Below are 16,902 nucleotides of genomic sequence, written 5' to 3'. Positions count from 1 at the left end.
TATAATAATTGATATAGGTTTTAAACCACATCAATAGGCTTTTCGCTCTCACTTTCTTCTTTTCTGAGGGTCGTTTCTTCTTGGTTTAATAGTCAATTTAGTCCCCACTTTGGTTGAAAAATCTCAATTTAGTCCCTCGTTATAAAAATGTTTTACATTAGTCCTAACTTTTAAAATAGTGGGTCAGATTGGTCCCTTTCCTTAAATATAAGTTAACGAAATTAATGGATGATGATGTGACACAGCTTAAAGCTGATGTGTTAGATTGGTCCCTCGTTAGCTTTAAGTTGTGTCACATCATCATCCATTAATTTTGTTAACTTATATTTAACAGAAAGGACCAATCTTACCCACTATTTTAAAAGTTAGGACTAATTCAAAACACTTTTATAACGAGGAACTAAATTGAGATTTTTCAACCAAAATGAGGACTAAATTGGCTATTAAACCTTTCTTCTTTTATATCACTCTTGTCGTGCCAATGTTATTTGTGTCACACTAACGTGATTAAAGTCATCGTTGCCGACAAATTGGCGTCGCCACTATGAGTTTCTCCATTTCCAAATCCACAACCCTTCTCCGTCACCTTATAATAACATATTTTAAATCGTAAATGTTTTTTCTTCCAAAATTCGAAGTCTTATATAATCAATTTCAAGAATCTACAATATTGACATATACTTTTCGACGTATCACATATCATATAGTAATGTTTTACTAAAAACTTCTTTATTACGTATTACACGAAAATCAAAATTAAATAAGTTCATTAATTATTTTAAACTAATAAACAGTTTCAATGAAAAAATTAACACGTTAGGATAAATTCGTCTTACATTACTTTAAAATCTTTGCAAACTAAATTTATCAAATCATTTTAAGCATTCTATTTCAGAACTATTATGGAGTATATCAAGTTAGACTAAAATAGAAAAATCAATGTTTTCTCATTGTCATAAATAAATCATGGATTTTAAATTATCTTGTAACAAAACAAATTTAATTTTAATATATTTGTTTCTAAATTAATTCATATGACGAATAATAACTATTTTCTTAACCATTAAAATAAACATAAAATTTTAAGAATTTTCGTTTGATGAGATATTTAAATTAATTTTATTACAAATAGACGAGATTTACATTTCCTAAAACTACACACAAAAGGGATTTTTTACTAATATGGTTCATTGGTTTTTGAAATTACGTTTTTGAATCAATTTTTTTTTAAAAATACCTTCAAGATTAAGTCGTGTTTTGTTTTGAAATTAAGTGTGTAACTAATTATATTTAATTCTGATGAAAATTGTCTTTCATATTCACAATTTTTTTTTAAAAAAAACATAATTTTAAAAGCAAATTAACTTAGATTGGTTAAACAACCCACAAAATGTGTTCCCAAGTTATGTTTATGCTTCAACCCATTTGGTACAACTAATTACCAACCTTGCAGGGCACAGCGACAGGACATAATTATCCTCAGCTAACAGTAACAGGAAACTTTTAAATGTGATTAATAGGGGAGACAAGTTTAATAATATCCGTTTCCACTTAATAATAATTAATTATTATAAAATTATGCTTGTAATAATGTATTTAACGTTTCATTTTGTTAAAAGACTTATATAGACATTATTTTGAATTATAACTTATTAAAAAAATAAAAATTGTAATTTACTTATCATTCATTAAATTTCATTAAAAATTATAGTCAATCAACCTTTCTATTTAATTATTTATTTTCATATTTTATAGTTTTTAATAAATTTAAAATAATTTAGAAGTATGCTTTGTAAAATATATAACACTTAATTAATAAAATAAGATTACTTGATTCCCTTCATTGGTTGGACAGTAAATTTTCAGTATCGGTTATTTTATTTATATACAAAATCTTCATATTAGGCTTTTTTTAATCCATATTTTCTATGTTAATTTTCAAACGATATAGAAAAAAACATAAGAAAATAAATATGATTCTTCTTCCAACAAATGTGATAAAAGGAATTAATGAATGAAAAGATAAAGAGGAAAAAACACATAAAATCAAAATTTATAATCATCGCAAAAACAAATATATAGTAATTCTTTTTGCATAATAGTAAAGAATTACGCATAAACGGAAACACAATAGGTTATTCTTCAACATAATCGATTATATTTTTCAGCAGAAAATATAATTAATTATGTTGTCAGTTTTTATTAATATTTAAGTATTTATTTGTGATAATAGAATAAATAATAAATATAATATTGTAAAATAATAAATCAGTCTATCAATCAAATTTATTATAAATTGTTACTTAAATTTATCAATTCGTCCTTAATTCTAAAAGTCTCATTTTCGTATTGTGACAAAAAACATTATTAAAAGAATGTTCCAATGATCTTATATGTGAAAAAAACCTAAGACAATATACACATTTCGTATTATTTATAATAAGTCCAGTATTAAACGGAATTTTTTAAATGTAAGAAGTTAGATATTAAATATTTTTTATGGATTTATTGCCAGTGTACTTTGCTGTGCACAATATCAAATATAATACACTGTGAAACTAGGAGATTATTGTCCAATAAAAAAAAAACTGAAATGAAAAAGGAAATGGATTTTGAGTGGCTTTTTTATACATTTCATGCTTTATTTATGAAATAATCTTACCTTTAACAATACAAATATAAATGGTGAAATTAAATTTCGAAATTCCACTTCAGATTATTTGATTATGCTTGTGTTTTTGTCTAAACAATCAGATTATTAAGTTTTCCACATTAAAAATTTCGGTGCCCACGATCTAAATTATGATGCTACAATTATTGTGAGATATTCAATCTTCCTCTGAAGTTCTTCTATATTCAGACATTTGTTTATGCTGTTCTAACTTCTCTTGTCCCTCTATGAAGGACATGGTAAGGTGCCACACACTTTGCATCCATTAAATATACATTGTTTGAGAATTTAATGTATGAGTTGGGCTATTCTTCGTATCCTGTCCAAACTATGTTTATTTTTTTTTGCTGAAAAAAAAAGAGAGAACAAAAGTGCCTAAAAAGCTAAAATATCACACAACTATTAATCTCTTAAACGAGCGACTCAATATAATTTTTTTTAATATTAGAGTTTTTCGATTTTAATGCTGGATCCCTTATAAACGTTCAAATCGTAAATGTTGGAGACACCTAAGACTTTTTATTTATTTATTAAAAGATCTATGATATGTGTGTGTGTTAAGAAACTCCCCTCCTGCCTAATAAATTAACCTTTACGGTAGCTGATAAAAAAACAAATTAACCTTTACATTTCTGATAACTGACTTCTTGTTGTTGACTATTGACTGAATTATGTAAAAGGTTACAATGAGAAACTACTATTTAATTCAGGATCATGAGGTTAGTTTTTATCCAATATTTTCTTGACAGGTGAATCTTTTTGCAGTAATAGTTTTAAATGTTAAAAGTATATAACAAATCATTATTAAGTTGTGAGCAAGATAATTTATATTTGAACCATACTCTGGGATTAAATAATATATAATTTTTCAGTAGAAGAGGATGCTAAAATCTTAGAATAATATAAATCAATTAAAATTTGCATAGGAGAAACGTGCTATGTATCTTATATGGGAGATGCAACGCATCTTATCTATATATAATGTGTTTTGAGAGTCAGATTTTTGGGCTACCCTCTGGATTATAAACTGAGTGTTCTCATCTATTAGTAACATAATATATATATATATATATATATATATATATATATATATATATATATATATATATATATATATATATATATATGGTTTAATACCTATTTTGGTTCTTCGGTTTGTTTTAAATTTGTCTTCATTTTTTTTAAAAGTTCACTAATATCCTATATTTTGTAAAAACGATGCACGTTAGTCCTTTTTACTTATGACGTTAAAAAAGGCTAACGGCAGACTTGTTCTCTTGACAAAAAGTTGATGACTTGTACAGTTATTGTTTACGTGGCACGCTGAGTTGGAATGACTTGGCAAGGTGTGTAGAAATGTTATTAAATTAATTGGTTAAAAGCAAAAGGTTAGGGTTGTTGTTGATTCGTCCTTGAAGTGAGAAAACTTATTCTTCCTCACATGGTGGTGTGCTTCGAGGGGAGGTGGGATAATCCCTATTTATAGGTGCTTCTCATGATGAATTACAAGGTTGTCTCGAGGTGTAGAAAACGAATATGGTGGAGTGATGTTGCGATTTAGGTTTTTGCAAATTAGGGGTTTTCTGATTTGGGATTTTAGGGTTTTCTTTACAGGTTGTGTAATTGAGGTTGAGGAAAAAGGAAATTGAGATTGAATGAAGGTTTTTCTCGTACTTGCAAATCGTGAGGAAAAAGGAATTCTCCTCCTTTTTATGCTGCTGCAAGCATCCTAAGAGGATTTTACTATTTAAGAATAAAGACATCCATTAAACAAAGAAGTCTCGCATGTATCATCTAGAGTATCAACAAACAAGGAAAAAGTACGAAAGCAGCCTTCAACTAGTCATGAAAACTTTAGTAAAACTTTTAGGTCTATGACAGCTTCCTCAATGGCATAAACTATCATCTTCTGTATCTGTTCAACATAAACATATATCTGATAGTATATTCTGCCAATTATCCTTAATATGTATGATAATCATATACGTTAGGGAGCACATTGCACAATTTTTAAATAAAAGGAAGATCACATTTAACATTTTTAAACCATTGAGGGGACCAAAACGAACTTTTATACATGAACCCAGATTGTTCATTTTAATTATAGCAGAAACTGATAATCATCCTTTACAAGAACAACACATAAAATCCCAAAATTGCCTCCCAACATTCCTTGTAGTTCTAGCAAATTTCGTTACAACAATATCACCACAATGGCAAATAGGATTATCCCAACTCCCCTTGAACCAACACCATGTAAGGAATCCAAAAATCCTTTGCCCCATGTCTTCGAAGAAGAATAACAACTTTGTGAAGAAGTCATTCTTAACCCTAACCCTTCGCTTTTAAATTTGGGAACAACAACTTTGCTCACTGCAGCACGAATCACTAACAACCCTAACCCTTTGCTTTTAAATTTGGGAACAACAACTTTGCTCATTGCAGCACAAATCATCAACAACCCTAATCCTTTGTTTTTAAATTTGGGAACAACAACTTTGCTCATCGAACGAATCAACAATTTCTTTTAACCCTCTGTTACAAAATTTCCACATCATTTACTTTTATTCTAAAAAATTAATTCATCAAATGACCTCATCGTGCCACGACATCAACAAATGTACAAGTCATCAACTTTTTGCCAGGGGCCAGGTCTGCCGTTAGTCTTTTTAACGCCGTAAGCAAAAAGGACTAACGTGCACCGTTTTTGCGAAAAGTATGATGTTAATGAACTTTTAAAAAAAGGAAGGACAACTTTGAACAGACCCTACAAACCGAGAGACCAAATTAGATATTAAACCTATATATATATATATATATATATATATATATATATATATATATATATATATTCACGAGAAAAATTGCAAACAAAGTTGTTGTGTATTATGGCAGAAAAAAGAAAGCAAACTTACAAACTGAGATCAAAGAGAAAGAGAACAAAGAAAGCGCCTTGAGAAGAAATGTATTTCTGATTAATGTGAAACAAAACGTTACAAAGAGATAGACGCTAGTGCCTATTTATACAGAGGAAAAGACAATAACAGAAAACAATAAACAGTTACACATAACAATAAGTAATTGATCAGAGAAGCAATGGTAATTAGGATGAAGGTTCGAAAACCGAGCAATAGAATGAAGAACCGAGTGGTGGAAGATGGAATCGAATGGTAATGAAGAACCGAGTGGTGGAAGATGAAACCGAGTGGTGAAAAATGAAATTGAGCGATAGAAAATGGAACCAAGTGGTGGAAGGCAAAAACATAAATAAGACCGAACGGTCGATAATTAAGTTTTTGAATTCTGATTATATATATATTTATTGCACGTAGAGAGGATATATCGTGGTAGAGATGTGTTAGAATGTTTTAAAAAAGCACCGGCTTAGAAAATTTTCAGCGTGCTACAGGCTGGATATTATTCAGCCAAATCCCTTTGTTAAGTTATGTTTATTCAAAATATATTATTAGCAGCCCTTAAAAGAATAAACGCGTCATTGTCCCAGGTGTAAACTATAAAAGTAATTAATAATATAAGAAGTTCACATTATATTAACACTAAAACCGAGTTTATCTTGGCTGTTAGCTACAGGCAATAGTTAAACCCAAGTGGCAGTGTTCGTGAAAGTTAGCTAATGCATGAATAATATACGTGCACATGAAGAGTACGTATATATATGTAAATTGAGTTGAGAGGCAGATCAGTGAACTGTGCGCTGTAACCTCTTTCTGCTTATTTTGATTTTAAGGTAAACTCTAGATAGGTACACTTTAATTCTCTTCAACGCCTTGGGTATATAACACTATATTTATTACAAAACGACCTTAGCTTTCAACTTGTGAAGAGGTGTTTAATCTCAAGTTGCTCAGCACAACTTCCTCGTACTTTCACACAAAGTCAAGTTTATTTTTTAAGCCATTAACACGAAAATAAAGGGTCAAGGCAGAATTTATCTCTTAAAGAATGCAAAAGTTGTAATAAGTTCAACTCTTACTTTCTTTTGAAAAATAAATAGTAGCTGTTGAAGCATTGAAGATCCAAAAAATCACAGGAGAACATGGAGGTAAAGACATGAAAGAGAGATATATAATAAGTGTCATAAATACTTATTATATATGTTTATTATAATTTATTGTTTGTCTTCGATATATGTTTTATTCTCATGGATTTTTATGTTTTCTTTTTTAAGGTAGATATAGTTCTTTTTTTTTTTTATAAAAAAATTAAGATTAGAAGTTGTTTATCAAAATCTTCTCGCTCAACCACTCAATCACTACGAGAATACCAAACATTCCTCCAACTGTTATTTTCTATTCTATCAACTTTATTTATCCAGTATTGTCCTAACCCAATGAAGTCATATTTCCAAATTTACTTTGAATATTTTCAGATTGGGCGACTTTTGTTTGCTCAGACCTACTTTTTCTTTTGGGCATATTAATTGCTTAACTACATTTACACTATTGATTTTAATACTTTAAATTTAACAGCTTGCGAAAATGTTAGATCTAAGTCTGGAAGCAAAAGTTTTTTTCCATGGATGGAACAATGCAGCATGGACTTTCTGTAATTTGCAATGGCAAATTAAGTCTGAAATGACAGCTGCACGTGTAGAGTCTTTTGAGAGGAATACGCAATTTTAAAAGCTTTATCCCTTTCGAAGAAATATTTAAGCTAGGAGCAAGTAAGATAATTATAACGCATTTTAAGTTTTAGATTTTTTATTTTTTATCAACTTGCTCTTTCTACATTATCATCTTGTTTTCGTGACAAGAAAATGGTCAGTACATCATTTTTCTATTCCACCTATCTCACATGAATTATTCTAACAAATCATGTTGTCAAACTGTACCATTCAAACAATCAGATAACCACTTGATTTTAACAAGACGATAATATGCATACATAAATCAACAAAACTTTTATAAATAAAAGTTGCATATCTAATTAATCGTGCTCTTGTTCTAATTCTCTCCACAATATAAGATGTTGCATGCATAGTTTTGTCAAGTATGTGATTTATAAATAAATAAATAAATATAAACATTAACTAGATATGTCCAATATAATTTCCAGCAAATAAAAGTAATTGTCCAATAAAGTCAATAAATAGCTTGATTTCTTAAATATCTGTTATAGTTAAGGTTTAATTGGTCAAGTACATGAAAGAGGTTTGCTGGAAAAGATTGCTTATGAATTAATTATGTTTATTTCTATAATGTTTTGAATTTGGATGAATAACTCTATCCGAATTGTTTGATTAATTCATGTACTCAACTATATATTTACATCAATAGTTTAAAATGAAATTGTTTAACTTTATTTTTATTTGAACTTAGATATAGACATCCACAATTTCAATGTCTTGAAAGAATTAGATTTGGCTGTTGATGGAAGATACTAGGAAAAAGAGGAAAAGGTAATTAGAATGTAAAGTATATTTATTTAGGGTTTTCCATATCAGACGTTGATCACGAGCTATACAGACGTTAGCAGTTCTCTGAAGATTATTATGATTTGAATACCTCATTAATAGTAATCTTGAAAACATAAATATTTTAATGATAATGCTATTTTCTTAATTTTATGTAAAGGTATAATTTAAGAAATTGTTAATAAGCTCTTTTCAAAAACACTAATAATTGTAAACTAAAATTTAAAATAATACATCAATCAGAATATCATATAAAATATTATTATTATTTTATTATTATCATCAACATTATTCATCACTATTTTTTTTAGTTATTTTGTTGTTGCTAATTAACATCCTACCTTGTTAATTTTGTCAATACACTGATGTTGGTCAAACAAGCGATGTTTGTACGTGACTTGTTTTTCGTGTTTACGTGTCATATAGTTCGGAACCACCCTCAAAGTTGATAAAATAAAATAATATTCGATGTTATAAGTAGGTGTCTTAAAGGGGTTATCAATTGAAAACAAAATGAACTTTATATTTCAATTTGGCCTATTCAGATTGGTTTGCCTCTTTATTTATTTTTTTCTTCTCTAATCGAAAGTCTAATATGAAAATGCATTAATGATAGTTTGTCAGATTAATTCTAGATTGAAAAAAAAAAAAACTAAAACTGTCTGTTTGACTATTTTAAATCTTATCGAATTGTATCAACTTTATCAAGTTGTATCAAACCTTGTAAATCGAATTATCGATTAGTTTGGACTTTTAAATTAAAAACGCTCTCTTAACTCTCTTTTTTTTTACTGGATTGATCTGCGTGAGCAAGTAACCAAAACTATCATGATAACTTAATTTGATTTTAATATTTAAAAAGAATATTATATATTAAAATTATAATTTTAATTTGGTATAATATTTATAATAATATTATAAATATAATACCATCAAATATTACTTATCGAGTAAAACTATCTATTTTTAAAAATTAGACCATTGAAAAGAATGAGACGTTGGATTAGGATGAAAAAATTGATAATACTATTCTTTTTTCTTACCATTTTTTCTTCTTTAGTACCAGATAATAGTAATTTTAATAACTAAATATTTTTGTTTTGTGATGTTAAGAATCATATCAATTGATTAATGGTATTGACTTCAAGAACTAAATTATAATTTCTTCTTTTCATTTTAGGATATATACGAATAAAACCACCATTTTTATTGCATTCATGTACGATTATAGCTAGTTCAATGAATTTCTACTCAACAATTTGGAAAATATTTCATGATCCCGAGTTGGTAGCGAGTTCATTGAGTTTATGGCAGCCACATCAACATCAAGTAGCTACGAAAACGAAAAGTCCTCAATTGATGACATTTTTTATTCGTGTGGTGCTTTCATTCTAATCTAAGATTCCGATTTAGGACCAACAATTTTATAAGATCAAGTTGATCTTCGTCTTGGCCTATATATAAGAGCCCCCAACAGCATGAATTTCATTCCGACACATTCTTATACCTACAAGCTCTCCTCAAGTTTCCTTCTTTCAAAAGCCCAATGGCTTTTAAGAACTTGTCCCTCCTTACGCTCTGTGTTTCTCTTGTGTTATCCTCCTTGTCACCGATTTCCATAGCTTCTAATAATAAACGTGATGTTGTTCCACCAGAAACCATATGCAAATCCACCGTATATGCTTCCTACTGCAAAACCCTGCTTGCTAATCAAAACGGCACAATCTTTGACTATGGTCGAATTTCTGTCCGAAAGTCCTTGTCCCAGTCCCGCAAATTCTTAAACCTAGTAAACTCATTCCTCCGAGACAGATCCTCTTTGTCTCTTCCCACAACTCGCGCCCTTGAAGACTGTCAATTCCTCGCTGAACAAAACTTTGAATACTTATCAAACGCACTCGACCATGTTGATAAAGCCAGCGATGATCTTCCCACCACTCAAGCTGAAGACCAGCAAACCATGCTTAGTGCTGCTTTGACAAACCAAGAAACTTGTTTAGAAGGTTTACAGACCACAGCTTCCGATGAAAGAGTGAAGAGTGAACTTCTCTCATCACTCTCTGATGACAAGAAGCTTCACAGTGTTTCCCTTGATTTGTTCATCAAGGGTTGGGTGCCTGAGAAGAAAATCTCAACATCATGGCAACCCAATGGAAGACACTTGGGTTTCCGCAACGGTCGTTTACCATTGAGGATGTCTAACCGTGTACGTGCCATCTATGATTCTGCTAGAGGTCACGGCAGAAAACTGCTTCAAGATAGCAGCGACAGTGTACTGGTCAGTGATATTGTGGTTGTTAGTCAGGACGGAAGCGGGAACTTCACTACCATCAACGGTGCTATAGCGGCTGCGCCAAATAACTCTGCTGCTAGTGATGGTTACTTTTTAATTTTAGTCACCGGAGGTGTGTACCAAGAGTATGTATCCATAGCCAAAAACAAAAAGTACTTGATGATGGTTGGAGAAGGGATCAACCAAACGATTATCACCGGTGATCACAACGTTGTCGATAACTTCACAACATTCAACTCAGCAACATTTGGTTAGCAAATTAAATATACACATATCTTCCTAACGTTGTCGTTTTAATTTTTTAATAGAACTTTTTGAAAAGAAAACTATCTAACCAAACATGCTAACATAGCAATATAGCAAATTTATCTCTCTTTTGACATATAACTTGAAATTTCGTGCGCAATTGTAGCTGTGGTAGCACAAGGGTTTGTAGCTGTTAACATGACATTCCGAAACACTGCTGGGCCAAGCAAGCACCAAGCGGTTGCAGTGAGAAACGGAGCTGATTTGTCAACTTTTTACAGCTGCAGCTTTGAGGGGTATCAAGACACCTTGTACACGCATTCCCTTAGACAGTTTTACCGGGAATGTGACATCTACGGTACCGTTGACTTCATATTTGGAAATGCTGCTGTTGTTTTCCAAACATGTAACATGTATCCACGCCTTCCCTTGAGTGGACAATTCAATGCCATCACTGCCCAAGGCAGAACAGACCCAAATCAAAATACAGGCACTTCGATTCAGAACGCTACTATAAAAGCTGCTGCTGATTTGGCTCCTGTAGTTGGGAGCGTGAAAACATATCTTGGGAGACCATGGAAAGAGTACTCAAGAACAGTTTATATGCAGTCTTTCATGGATAGTTTGATAAATCCTGCTGGATGGCATGAATGGAGTGGAGATTTTGCCCTAACCACCTTATACTATGCAGAGTACAATAACACAGGACCTGGTTCAAGCACCCAAAACCGTGTAACGTGGTCTGGTTACCATGTTATCAATGTTACCGATGCGGTTAACTTTACTGTGGCTAACTTCTTGGACGGGGATAGTTGGCTTCCTATAACTGGCGTTCCATATAGCAGTGGATTGATATAATCAAACATTCAAGTTCCGAGCTAGTTACGTGTAATAAGAGCAAAGTTGCTTTGTATGTCTGATGCAATATTCGTTTCTCTGTTGTATTTATAAATAAGTAAAATGTACTCCGTTGTAAAGTTGTGGATTCATTAGTTGTTATTTACGCAAATTAACATACATTTTAAGTGACTTATATATTAATTATTTTAAAAAAAATCATTTTATAGTCAGACTAAAAATAAAACGATTTTATAGTATATAAAATGACGTAAGTTTTATTTTACAAAAGCTTTAGTGAAATTGATAAGATAAATTAATAATATTTAGATAAGATAAATTTATAATATATAAATAGATACAAATTTTATTATTAACTTGTTTATAGACGTTGTGCTTTCCATTTACAGATGCATGTTAACTTGCTTATAGATGTTTTGCTTTCAATTCATGAATCGTGTCTAAGAGTCACTTGTTTATAGATGTTTTCAATATAACCCAAAACTCAACTAGAATTTAAAAACCTGTCCTAAAAGTTATACAATATTTTTAATATCACTAATAGTATAAAAAAATAACAAAAAAATAAATTGAATATCTTTTAAATAGAGTAAAGAAAATATTAGTAACACTTAATTAAGTATTATATGTAACTGCTGGGAACAACGATAATCCTCTATCATTTTATAATTTTTAATGTTAGAGAAATGTATTGTCAGTTTTAAGAAGTGTCTTGAACCTTGTTTAAGCGACCATTAGACAAGTATCATATATGACGGTACTTACTTAGAGTGACAATATGACTGATATCTTAATCACTTAAAAGAAAAGTTTATATGATTATTGATTGTTGTGAAGACACTTTTGAAAATCCATCAATCTCAAAGATATATATTTGAAGGAATATTTTGAAATATTAATAAGTTCAGGGTAGATATTTTGGGGTTGGTTTATACTAACTCTTTTGGATGTAATTTTATGCTTATTTTTTTTATAGATATTTTTTTCTAAAAAAATCTATATGTGATTTGGAATTCTCTAAATACATCATTTATCAATATGTTCTTTCTTTACTTTTCTTTTTCGGTAACAAGAAAAACATTTAAGTAAACAACCTTATATTAAACATGGTTTTATAGATTTATGTATTTCGATTAAACCAAAGTCATTAGCATCCGAACTAGCTAAATTATTTTAAATAATCTAAACTCAGTATAATTTAACGTAGACGCTAATGACTCTTATTCAAAAGCTTATACTGTCAAAACGGACCACTCGGTCCGACCTGACCCGGTCCACCATAGGTTGGTCACTTAGTGAGTCAACCCAACCCGACTCATTTATTAGTGAACTAAAAAAATTCTAACTCGGTCCAACCCATCACGGGTTGTTGGTGGATAAACAGATTGGCTCCTGGCTCACTTAATTACAATTTTTTTTAAAATAAAAAAAAATTACAAACTTTCTATAATTCAAATATAAATAAATTTCACTCTTGTGTTTAATTAATTTTGAAAATAAGGAACTTAAATAATTTCTTTCAAGAAAAAATAATAATAAATATTTTTTTATAAAATGAAAATTAAATTTTAATAAAATAAAATTAGGTAGGTGGGTTGGTGGGTCAACCTAGCCCACCATGAATTCAACTCGTATGAGTTAGGTTTAAATAAGCCGAGTTAAAATCTAATCTGCATAAAAAAAAATATAATTTTTTCAAACATAACCCAGCTCGAATCCGTGGTGGATCAGATTGATCCGTGGATTGACTCATTTTAACAGCTAAGCTTATATGTAATTTAAATTCTTTAAACTTTTTTATGCATATATATGTGACGGGGTTCACTATTTAGCTCAATTTTTTTCTTAGAATCGAATTTTGATCGATGATACATTATCGTTCACCATGAGATGAATTCACGAGTTACTACTAACACTGATTACTTCCGCTTATTTACTGTTTAAACACATGGATATGTATTTGCTTCAGGTGATTTTAGATTATTCCAGGGAGCAGATTTGCTGGATAACTAGGTATTTGCTTCCTCGCATTTTTTTTTTCTCTTTATCTCCTCAAATTTATCTATTTATTACTCTTCCTTAAGTCATCTTCTAAAAGTAAAATAATTAGGTCCAGGGGTTGGTTGGTGGACACAAATGAGAAAATAAATATATATATATATATATACACACACACGCACAGAGAGATGTTGATTATCACGTTATATATTAAGCATACATGGCTCTGTCGCATGCGGAAATTATCTGACCACATACATTCCTGAGAATCTCTCAAACATTATTCTATTTTCAACATTTTAGGAGCATCACCAGAAATTGACTTTCCATGGGATATAACGGCAGCACAACACAATCTTGTCTGATATTCGTCAAACAATCCACTTTAGTTTAGTTATTCTTATGTTTTGCGTTCCCGTGTCTTGTGATTGCTGGGAACCAACCCCACCATTCACAACCTTAAAATCATATCCAATTCGTTATCTGATAAGTCCATTACCAAACAAATCTTCCGACCAATTTAAAGAAACACACCTAATATTCCTATCAATATTTGCATACATGCACGATGCTTTAAACCTAATGAATGTTCGTCCTAAATTCTTAATCAAAACATTTCTGATATACATTGCAGTTTGATTTAGAGTTGTTGACTATGTTAATGGTCGCCACGACATCAACACAAAGTAGGAAAACGAAAATTCCTTAAAGTTGACTTCCCTTATTCCCTGCATTGATCACCCCACATTAATATCCCTGATAATTTTAAGGACACAAATTCGTCACCCAGTCCTATATAAGAACCCAACTATGTATGCTTTGATCACATCTTCTAAACAATCTTCAAGCTACAAAAAAATCTTATTTGTTATTCTTCCATCCAAAAATACCAATGGCTATGGCTTTTAACAGCTTGTACGCTCTCACACTCTTTGTGTCCCTTCTGCTATCCTTCTTCACGTCGATTTCCATAGCTGATAATAGCCATGCAGTTGTTCCACCAGAAACCCTATGCCACTCAACCTTGGACCCTTCTTACTGCAAATTTGTTCTTGCTAATCAAAATGGTAGCATATATGACTATTGTCAATTTTCTGTTCGAAAATCCCTGTCCCAGTCTCGTAAGTTCTTGAACGCGATGTACTCATATCTTCAAAATCCCTCCTCTCTCTCCCAACCAACAATCCTTGCTCTTCAAGATTTCCAATCACTTTCTGAACTAAACTTTGAATACTTATCAACGACAATTGACACTGTCGATAAAGCTAAGGATGTTCTTCCCACCTCTCAAGCAGACGATGTTCACACATTGCTTAGTGCTGTTTTGACAAATCACCAAACTTGTTTAGATGGTCTTCAAACCTCAGCTTCAGATCCAAGAGTGAAGAATGATCTTTTTTCCCAACTCTTGGATGATATGAAGCTTAACAGTGTCTCACTTTATTTGTTCACCAAGGCTTGGGTTCCTGAGAACAGAATATGGAAACCCCATGGAGCCATCCAGAATGATCGTTTACCCTTGAAGATGTCAAACAAAGTTCGTGCGATTTATGATTCTGCGAAAGGTCAAGGGAGAAAACTGCTACAAACATCGGATGACAGCGAAAGCGTTCTGGTGAGTGATATTGTGGTGGTTAGTAAAGATGGAAGTGGAAACTTTACCACCATAAACGATGCCATAGCTGCTGCACCAAATAACACAGCTGTTACGGATGGCTACTTCATTATTATCATCAGTGAGGGTATATATCAAGAGTATGTATCTATAGCAAAAAACAAGAAGTTCTTGATGTTAATTGGAGATGGAATCAACCGAACAATTATAACTGGCGATCACAATGTTGTTGATGGCTTTACAACATTCAACTCAGCCACATTTGGTAAGCATAATTAACATCCTAAATAAAGATAACTAACGCGCGATCTTTTTTCATGAACGTGAATATATATCTGAACTTCAAATATTCTTGTTAATTAGTCATTGAAATCACCCTCTAACATGATAATTTGTTGGTGACCTTTTTCAGCTGTGGTAGGACAAGGATTCGTAGGTGTGAACATAACATTCCGCAACACTGCGGGGCCAAGCAAGCACCAAGCAGTTGCAGTAAGAAATGGAGCAGATATGTCCTCCTTCTATAGCTGTAGTTTTGAAGGGTATCAAGACACTTTATACACCCATTCCCTGAGACAGTTTTATCGAGAATGTGACATATATGGCACAGTTGACTTCATATTTGGAAACGCAGCTGTTGTTTTGCAAAACTGCAATATGTATCCCCGCCTTCCGTTGAGTGGACAATTCAATGCCATCACTGCACAAGGTCGAACTGATCCAAATCAAAACACCGGCATTTCCATACAAAATGCCACTATAAAAGCAGCACAGGATTTGGCTCCAACGGTTGGTACTGTGGAAACATACCTTGGAAGGCCATGGAAGGAGTACTCAAGAACTGTTTATATACAGTCTTTCATGGATAGTTTGATAGCTCCTGCTGGTTGGCATGAATGGAATGGGAATTTCGCTCTCAGCACATTGTACTACGCTGAATATGATAACACGGGTCCTGGTTCAAACACTGCAAACCGAGTAAACTGGTCTGGGTTTCATGTTATCGATGCCACTGATGCAGTCAATTTTACTGTCTCTAGCTTCTTGGATGGAGATGATTGGGTGCCTCGAACCAGCATTCCGTACCAGACATCTTTGTAATTGTAGTTGCAAACTTTACTTGGATTCATATACTTGTCATAGATCATGTTGAATGTTCTGTTCCTTTTCGATTTAGCCACATTAATGTGGTAATGAATGAATCAATGAATTATACAAGTCTCATCTTTAACTTTAATTTGGGTTGTCTTGTTTTTATTGGTGTATATCAACTTATTTTATTTGTTGGATATTTTCACATCATAACTTATTCATTAAATTCTTCCATTTATTAAAAGCTATTATTATTTAAAAACAATAAACATAAGAAATAACCAAAATGTTACATTAAATATGTAGGTTTTCATTATCGAGTTACTTAAATCATAATAAAGGATACTAAACTATTTAAATAAAAAAAATGAAAACTAACTAAATTAAGCTCACTGAAAAAAGCAGTTTCTATAATGTATTTCAACATATCAACATTAAATTTTTAGCAGTCTTACGTTAGACTTTTTATAAATATTTGCTTCAAAATTTAGTTTTTCAGAAAGAATATTTTTGTCAAAAGACAAAAGCTTAATGGTTGGCATGACATTGCAAAAGAAAAAAAAAAGATTGAAAATAAGGAACTCATTTTTGCATGGTGCAAATTGAAGAACAGTTGCTTCTTGTGTTTAAAAAATCACACATTTTATCCAACGGAATGGTTAATATGGAATATGCTTTTGATTCACCAGTCCAAA

At 31.3% G+C, this 16,902-nt stretch overlaps 2 protein-coding genes across 2 annotated transcripts; both read left to right on the top strand.

Moving 5' to 3' along the window:
- Positions 1-9,607: 9,607 nt before the first annotated feature.
- Positions 9,608-11,647, top strand: LOC124824325 (pectinesterase-like). The gene is made up of 2 exons (XM_088091695.1): positions 9,608-10,648; positions 10,811-11,647. The coding sequence occupies exons 1-2, from the start codon at positions 9,652-9,654 to the stop codon at positions 11,500-11,502; spliced, it is 1,689 nt and encodes a 562-aa protein (XP_087947821.1). The 5' UTR covers positions 9,608-9,651; the 3' UTR covers positions 11,503-11,647.
- A 2,700-nt stretch (positions 11,648-14,347) lies between these two features.
- On the top strand, positions 14,348-16,328 carry LOC148198124 (pectinesterase-like). The gene is made up of 2 exons (XM_088116498.1): positions 14,348-15,380; positions 15,528-16,328. The coding sequence occupies exons 1-2, from the start codon at positions 14,393-14,395 to the stop codon at positions 16,214-16,216; spliced, it is 1,677 nt and encodes a 558-aa protein (XP_087972624.1). The 5' UTR covers positions 14,348-14,392; the 3' UTR covers positions 16,217-16,328.
- Positions 16,329-16,902: the final 574 nt, after the last annotated feature.

This window comes from Vigna umbellata, chromosome 5 (assembly GCF_029865625.1).
Source record: "Vigna umbellata cultivar VRB3 chromosome 5, Vumbellata_1.0, whole genome shotgun sequence".
In the NCBI taxonomy this organism is placed as follows: Eukaryota; Viridiplantae; Streptophyta; class Magnoliopsida; order Fabales; family Fabaceae; genus Vigna; species Vigna umbellata.
Note: the sequence above shows the minus strand (reverse complement) of the source record. Positions and strands in the feature narration are given on the sequence as shown.

What these genes read in the sequence shown, in the direction of transcription:
- LOC124824325 (XM_088091695.1), top strand. Translation starts at nt 9,652, where the DNA reads ATGGCTTTTAAGAACTTGTCCCTCCTTACGCTCTGTGTTTCTCTTGTG. An exon ending in ATTCAACTCAGCAACATTTG is followed by an intron (nt 10,649 to 10,810) that starts GTTAGCAAATTA and finishes GCGCAATTGTAG; the next exon opens with CTGTGGTAGCACAAGGGTTT.
- LOC148198124 (XM_088116498.1), top strand. Translation starts at nt 14,393, where the DNA reads ATGGCTATGGCTTTTAACAGCTTGTACGCTCTCACACTCTTTGTGTCC. An exon ending in ATTCAACTCAGCCACATTTG is followed by an intron (nt 15,381 to 15,527) that starts GTAAGCATAATT and finishes GACCTTTTTCAG; the next exon opens with CTGTGGTAGGACAAGGATTC.